At 53.3% G+C, this 8227-nt stretch overlaps 1 protein-coding gene across 1 annotated transcript; it reads right to left on the bottom strand.

The window, feature by feature from the left end:
• Positions 1-232: 232 nt before the first annotated feature.
• UBXN10 (UBX domain protein 10) lies at positions 233-1099 on the bottom strand. The gene has a single exon (XM_062507790.1). The coding sequence runs from the start codon at positions 1097-1099 to the stop codon at positions 233-235; it is 867 nt and encodes a 288-aa protein (XP_062363774.1).
• Positions 1100-8227: the final 7128 nt, after the last annotated feature.

Below are 8227 nucleotides of genomic sequence, written 5' to 3'. Positions count from 1 at the left end.
TGAGGCAGAAATTTGTGATGGCACAGGTGACACAAGCTGCTCTGTATGAATCAGGTTTATGCATCTGAAACACTACTTCAAATACTATTACATATCCATAACTCTGCTTCACAGGGATTTTGTAGGAGATGGAGGATAAAGAAGTAGGTGAAGGAAGCATCAGACTCAATTTTTTGGAAGAAGCAATGCACCCCACTGAGCAGAAGATGCACCCCACTGCATCTCTGTGTGCCTAAAGATCCGCATCCTGCTGCTCGTCCTGTCGGATGCACAGCACGGACTTGGACAGGATCCCGCACTCGCGAAGAGACTTGGTAAGGTCAGAGAAGCTCCTCCGGGGAACCTCCATGGTTTCAATGCTGCAGTGTTGGTAGCTGGCCAACAGTTTCTGTCCTGCCACGGCAAGGACCATCTGGAGACTGTCAGAGGGCCTGAAGTGGTGCTCAAACCTCTGCCCAGAGGGAGATCGGACAGCGAGCAGCACGTGCGGCTCTTCCGGGCTCACAGGGAGCACCTGAGGGCTTTCCTGCCTCACCTGCCTTCCCCACTGTTCGGGGGCACAGTGCATGTGTGAGCTCTCTTCAGTGGGAATGTCACTTCCTGACAACGTGCTGGCAGATCCCTGTCCTCCAGAAAAAGTCTTGATGGCTTTTGGAGCATCCTCCTGCCCCTCCCTCACTTCCAGCCGGTCGGTTCGTTCAGCCAACGCTCCCACGGCGTCACTCCCTGCGCCCTTCCGGATGATGGAGGGGAGCACCTGGTACTTGTTCAGGGAGGAGGAGGAGGTCTTCAAAGGCACTTGCTGCAGGAGCTTTGGGATTTTCTCAGGAGACACCTGGGCAGGTGTGAATGCCGGTTTTGTGAGTGCTGCTCTCTGGCTGTTCACCAATTCCTGAGGAGAGGCAGCCGGTGGGGAAGATGGCACATGGCACGGACAGGCTTCCATGCCCTGACGGTGGCTCAAGCTTGGCCTCTGTCCCTTGGCAGATTTGGGCCTGGCGAGGTGCATGGTGACAGTGCTGGCCCACGGCAGAGTGGCTGTACCCAGAGGGAAGTGGAGCTGAGCTGGTGCTGAGTCCTGGAAAGCTGCTGTGGCCATTGCACCTGCAGGCCGGGAGCAGAGGGAAAAGTTACAGGAACTGGCCAGGAGAGTTCAGTCTCCCCGAGACTCCCACGCTGTGCTGTGTGCCAGGTAATAATAGAATAAATCTGGGGTATCACTGCATAGGCAGGCAGCAACCCTGTGGTGCACTAAGGGCTAAGTCACAGAGGCTGGGAGATGTGTTATTTGTAGGGACTGGCTTTGGCAGGAATTGTGTAAACTTGACCCAGAGCTTTGGGGAATTGTGCCCTTCACCACTGAATGTAAGTTTTTGATGGAAAGAAAAATTTATTTCTTCTGAAGCTGGAAATTCAGTACAAATGGGAGATAAGTGAAGCTCAGAGCACAGCTCTGGCCTTTTCACTGTTCCTGCTGTGGCAGATTCAGTTCCCATTGTGGATTCTGGGATAAGACTGACTGCACTTCATATTTTAAAGGTATCTCAAGACCACTGAGATTGAAAACCCCTGATTCAATATACAGAAACCTGTTCTGACTCTCCAGTGACCAAAAGCTGCTTAACAGAGAGTGATTTACCTAAAGGATTGGCTGGAGGTCTGTCAGGGCTGCTTAGGTAGGAGATCAGGGAAAGGTTCTTCCCTCTCCCAGAGGGTGCTGGGCACTGCCCAGGCTCCCCAGGGAATGGGCACAGCCCCGAGGCTGCCAGAGCTCCAGGAGCACTCAGACAATGCTCCCAGGGATGCCCAGGGCAGGATTGTTGGGGTGTCTGTGCATGGCCAAGAGTGGGACTGGATGATCTTGGTGGGTCTATTCCAGCTCAAGATATTCCATGATTCTGTGATATAACCTCCTCCTCTGAGGAAGTCATGTTCTGCTGCGTGTTCCACAAAGGAAGCTGCACTCAGCTTTCAGCTACGCCAGGACAGACAGCCCAGCTACTGGATCACAACCTCACAACATTTTTGAGAAATGCCACAGGGAATCTCCTCTTCTGTTCCTGTGGGTTTTGTGGCAGCATTTACCAAGGGGGCAAAAAAAGGTCACCTTGGATTGCTTGGCATTCTCCAGAAATAACACAGTCACATTCAGCTGCCATTTGTCACCCAGCAGCATGTGGGTTGATGCAAACCTCATGGAGTTCAGCAAAGCCAAGGGCAAAACCTTACACCTGGGTTAGGGCAGTCCCAGGCATACCTGCATGCAGGAGGGATGAAGAGCAACTCTGGGAGAATGACCTGCAGAGCTGCCTCCAGCTCAGGGGTCCCCAGCAAGGGAAGGACCTGGAGCTGTTGGAGCAAGTCCAGAGGAGGCACCAAAGTGATCAGAGGGAGGGAACAGCTCTGCTGGGAAGAAAGGCTGAGAGAATTGGGATTGTTCAGCCTGGAGAGGAAGCCCCAGGGTGACCTAATTGTGGCCTTCCACTACCTGAAGGGAGCTGACAGGACGATGGAGAGAGACTGTTTTCAAGGGCCTGTAGTGTCAGGACTAAGGGGGAATGGCTTCCCACTGACAGAGGGCAGTGTTAGACAGGATCCTGGGATGAAATTGTTCCCTGTGAGGGTGGGAAGGCCCTGGCACAGGGTGCCCAGAGAAGCTGTGGCTGCCCCTGGATCCCTGGAAGTGTCCAAGGCTGGGCTGGATGGGGCTGGGAGTAGCATGAGATAGTGGAATGTGTCCCTGCTCATGGCAGGGGTGGAACAAGATGGTCTTTAAGTTCCCTTCCAACCCAAAGCCTTCCGGGATTCTATTCTAAATCAGAGAGAACATTGCAAAGCCCTGTGGCGCTTTGCCAGCGATGTGTTTGTTATCTAACATTTCATTTCTCCTCCAGCTCAGCACGGCCAAGGCAGAGTCCCTGCACACCCTGCTCAGCCCCAGATGACCGGCCTGTCCCTCCTGAGCCTCCAGCAGAGAGGGACAGGGACACTCGCCCAGCTGACTCATCCCAGCTTCCCAGGAGCCTGTGGGAGGGACAGGGCTGTACCTTCCCCTTAACTGCCGCTAACAAATAAACTCCGAGGCAACAACCCTGCACTGAGGCAGAGCTCCCAAGCGCACAGGAGCATTTACAAATATCCCCAGTAATGCTGCCACTTCCAAGAATAAGCCTCCAGCCTGGCAGAAGCCCTGGCGGGGTCTGTACTGCCCCAGCACGGTGTATGTTAGAGGGGACAGGTTGAAAACACGGGGTCTGGTGAGGGGTGGGATGGGGAACCACAGCCAGGGAGGGCTGCGCCCACAGGTACCCCCAAAACGGCGACCCCAGGGCTTGGGAGGCTGGGCACTTCACACCCCTGACCTGGGATCTGCTCTGGGCCGGGTCAGGCTGAGAGGGACAATGGCAGCAAGTCTGGTGCCACCTCCCTGCTCCAGCAGGGCCAGCGCAGAGCATGGGGCACAGGCTTGTGTGCGGATGGGTCTGGAACATCTCCGGGGCGGACGCTACACACCCCCTCCGGGCAAAGTATTCCAGGCGTTTAAGAAGACCTTCCTCATGTTCAGGTGGAACTTCGCGGGCATCGGTCCCTGCCCACTGCCCCGGTCCTGGCGAGGGCTGGCACGGCCCCAGGCCGAGCCCTCAGTGCCACAACTGGACCCGGGTCCGAGCCCACGGCCGGGCCCCGCTGGCAGAGCCCGGCTCTCCAGCACGGCTGCACAGCCCCAGAACCAGAACCCGGTCCCTCCCCCGGTCCCGGGCCCGGTCCCGGTCCCGCCGTCCCTCACCTGCCCCGCTCCCGCCGCGCGGCGCCGTTGCCATGGCGACCGCGGCACTTCCGGGCGCGCGCCCCGCCCCGCCCCGCCGCCCCAGGCACCGCCCACGGGAACGGAAACGGGAAACGGGAAACGGGAAACGGGAAACGGGAAACGGGAATGGGGAATGGGAAATGGGAAATGGGAACGGGAAATGGGAACGGGAATGGGAAATGGGAACGGGAAACGGGAACGGGAATGGGAATGGGAATGGGATATGGAAACAGGGAATGGGAACAGGGAACAGGGAATGGGAAATGGGAACGGGAATGGGAAATGGGAATGGGAATGGGAATGGGAATGGGAATGGGAATGGGAACGGGAATGGGAATGGGAACGGGAATGGGAAATGGGAACGGGAATGGGAAATGGGAACAGGGAATGGGAAATGGAAACAGGGAATGGGAAATGGGAACAGGGAATGGGAAATGGGAATGGGAACGGGAAATGGGAACGGGAAATGGGAAATGGGGAATGGGAAATGGAAATGGGAACGGGAAATGGGAACGGGAAACGGGAATGGGAAATGGGAATGGGAAATAGGAACGGGAATGGAAAATGGGAACGGGAAAGGGGAATGGGAATGGCAAATGGGAAATGGGAACGGGAATCGGGAACGGGAAGTGGGAAATGGGAACAGGAATGGGAAATGGGAATGGGAAATGAGAATGGAAATGGGAACGGGAAATGGGAAATAGGAAATGGGAACGGAAATGGGAACGGGAAATAGGAATGGGAAATGGGAACGGGAATGGGAAATGAGAATGGAAATGGGAAATGGGAACGGGAAATGGGAAATCGGAAATGGGATCGGGAAATAGGAATGGGAAATGGGAAAGGGGACAGGAAATGGGAATGGGAATGGGAATGGGAAATGGAAATGGGAAATGGGAACGGGAACGGGAAATGGGAATGGGAAATGGGAACGGGAAAATGGAGCGGGAATGGGAAATGGGAATGGGAAATGGGAACAGGAATGGGAAATGGGAATGGGAACAGGGAATGGGAATGGGAAATGGGAACTGGAAATGAGAATTGCAAATGGAAATGGGAAATGGGAAATTGGAAATGGGAATGGGAAATAGGAATGGGAAATGGGAATGGGAAATGGAAGTGGGAAATGGGAAATGGGAATGGGAAATGGAAATGGGAATGGGAATGGGAACGGGAAATGGGAACAGGAACGGCAAATGGGAATGGAGACAGGAAAGGGAACTGGGATAGATGGGAACAAGAATCCAGATGGGAACAGGAAAGGGAGCAGGGATAGGAATGTGAAATGGAACAGGGGGTGGGATAGTCGGGATGTCCCAGGGTGGATCCAGGGACAGATCCAGGGATGGGACAGCTGGGATGTTCCAGGGTGAACCAAGGGCTAGAACTAGGGCTGGGAATAGCTGGGATATCCCAGTGTGGATACAGGGATGGGGACAACCAGGCTGTCCTGGGGTGGATGGATCCAGGGCCGGGAACATCTGTGACATCTGGGAACTGTGACATCCCATTGTGGTCCTGGGGGACATCCCCGGGCTCAGGGACAGCCGTGACCCACTGTGGGCTCTGTACAGGGCCATGACATGGCATCAGCATGGCACAGGAACATCCCCAGGACACTGGGAAGATTCCAGAGGCTTCGTCCTGCCAGACACTGAAGGAGTGGGGGGAGCAGGGGGTGGCTCAGGGGCCTCTCACAAACTCCACCCATAGGTGACTGTGGTACCTGGAGTGTCCCAGCCCTTCCACAGGAATTCCCATTCCTCCAACCCACCCAAAGCAAAACCACAATGGTGTCACTCTGCTTAAATACCCAAATGTTTGGGATTTAGCTCTAACACTTTAAAACCAAGACATTACAGCCTGTCCTGAGCAAAGGCAGCAGGATGGGAACACAAACCAGGGTTTAATCTCCCTGTGACATTATTCAGTGACCACTCAAACAAGCCAGACTAATAAACCCCAAACTCATGAATTGTGATGAAAACACCTTTTTAAAATTACATTTTACACACAAGATCACACAGGGACCTAAAACAACTCTTTTGGGAGAGTTTCTGTGTGCTTGGAAAGCTGCAGCTGTGAGGGAGGCTGAGTCCTCCTGATCCCCCCCGGCTACAAATGATCCCTGAGTCAGTTTTTCTTCTGGGAACACTTCACATAACACTGCCCTTTCCCATCTCTCTCTGTTAATCCCTTTCTAAACCCACTCCTACTTAAGCAGCTGCTGCTCCCACTAACAGATGCCCATTGAAGGCTGCATGAAACAAACAATAATTTTCCATCATAAACTTGGGGTCTCCACCCTGCGAGGTGGGAGGATCAAGGTGAACCTGTGCACTAAAAAGAAATAGAGAAATAGTTTCCTATCAGCTCACCCCAGCCCAGGATGTTTAGCAATGCTAATCAAAGCACATGTGGTATTTACATTTCTGTAAGGCCCTGAGCAAACAGATGGGTGGCTGATACCTGGCTCTCCTTGCTCCATAGGAAGGCTGAAAAGTTCTACATTTCCAATGGCATAATAACTTCCATAGGTGCTTTTTAAGCCTTGAATTTATGGATTAGTTAAAGACAAGGTTTAGCTTCATGTGGGCACTCCCCTGAGTGGATCCTCCACAGAGAGGGAGGGCTTAAAATGAGAGGATTTGGTTAAAACCACGCATGGATCCCAAATCCACATGATCCCAGCCCTCTGCTCTCCATTTATGTCTCTGGACAATGCCTTTCACACAGGTTTATCCAAACTCTACAGCAAAACCCCAGATTTTCTCTCCAAATCCAAGGGCCTGCAGTGCCAAAGCAGGAGAAGCACAGACAACAGCTACCACAGTAGGGAAAACTTCCTGCAATGGAAGTATTTTGTGGAGGATGTGGGAAGGGATTGATTAATTTATTATTAGGGATGCCTTGGTTTTAAAAGTCAGGTGGGGAAAGCAGGAGTTGGGGTTGTCACTGTGGTATTTTGGAGTGGTTTCTTGTGCATATGGCAAGTGCGGAGGCAGGTGAGATGTCACTCCCCATCCTTAACTAGCTTGGATGTGGTTTTATTCCACTTGCAGCAGGAAATAAAAGGTTAGAGGGAAAGAAAACCCTGGGACAGACAGCTCTGCCACCTTGGAGGGCAGCAGAGAGGTGACATCCCTTCCAATGTCAGCTTTGGTGGCTCTCAGGAATTTCAACAAAGGTTTCTTTTCTTGACTCCAGACCAGTCAGACATTTCTTTAGAATTCCCAACCCAAATTTCCCTTCCCTAGGAGCGTGGTTAATCCCTGAGGGTGGGGCTCTTCTTATCACTCCATACCTGCATTTGTGTCTGTGTTTGCTCTTGGCCCCAGGGTTTCAAGGGAAAACAGCAGCTTTTGTTCCTTATCTCCTCTGGTTTTCTGTCTCCCCTGTGTTTCTGTATCATGTTTGGATTATGGTAATTTAATAAATTGTATTCCCAAAGCATTCCAAATTGGGTTTTCATAGCCTTTCCAGCCTTTGCTGCTGGTGGTTTAATTTCACAGACACCTTGCCCCTGGGCAGACAGGAAAACCTGAGGGCAGGACAGGAAAAGTGCAGACCCAGGAATTGCAATCCTGGTGTTTGCTGTTCTCCCTTGCAATTTGGCACAGCTGGGTTTGGATGCAGCCATAGATTTGGGGGGGGCAGTTGCATGGAAGGAACTAAGGGCTTCAGGCGGTCAGTTGGCAAAACTGAGGAAACACTGAGCCCAAAGTGCTGCCTCTACACCTGGAAAAAGGATTCAACAGCCTCTGAGGTGCTATCCTGGGTGTAAGTCACTTTTACCCCATTTCTCCAGCCACCAAATCCCATGAATTTTGAAACCATGGCCATGGCCATGGCCAAGGCCTCATGAAGGGACGGAAATGGCCTCGTGCCCAGTGATGAGCAAGATGATGGAGAAAGCATTGGTGCTCACTGCTGTGGGAAAACTCATGTTTTTTGGGGGAAGAGAAGGACGGGAATCAGCTCCCTGTTCCAGGCAAGCCTGGCTTAGGACGATTGACACCATCAGCACAGATAGAGGAGGGGGTGGGCCTCGCAGGGATATAAACCCACCCCGCTGAGCTGGCAGCATTGGAGCTGCAGGCCCGGGTGGGGTAAGGAGAGGGGATTTCACTGTCCTGGTGCTCAGCAGGCAGCTCAGGGCATGGGGGAATGCTGAAGGTCCTGAGCTGCTCCAGCAGCCTCAGGCAAGCCAAACCACCGCGTCCCACATCCCAAAGCTGGGATACAGAACCGTGGGGATTCCCTTGGTGATGCCTTACAGCACTGTGCACCCACAGTGACACCAATGTCACCTGAGGGGCACCCAGCTGGCTCCATGGCCCTGGTGTGGACTCTGGAGAAGTTTCTGCCCTGCCCGTGGATCATCCCCTGTCCTTGTTGTTCCCTCTCCAGGGCAGCCCC

This window comes from Cinclus cinclus, chromosome 23 (assembly GCF_963662255.1).
Source record: "Cinclus cinclus chromosome 23, bCinCin1.1, whole genome shotgun sequence".
NCBI classification, from domain to species: Eukaryota; Metazoa; Chordata; class Aves; order Passeriformes; family Cinclidae; genus Cinclus; species Cinclus cinclus.
This window is presented reverse-complemented; position numbering and strand designations above follow the sequence as displayed.

What these genes read in the sequence shown, in the direction of transcription:
- UBXN10 (XM_062507790.1), bottom strand. Translation starts at nt 1,099, where the DNA reads ATGGCCACAGCAGCTTTCCAGGACTCAGCACCAGCTCAGCTCCACTTC.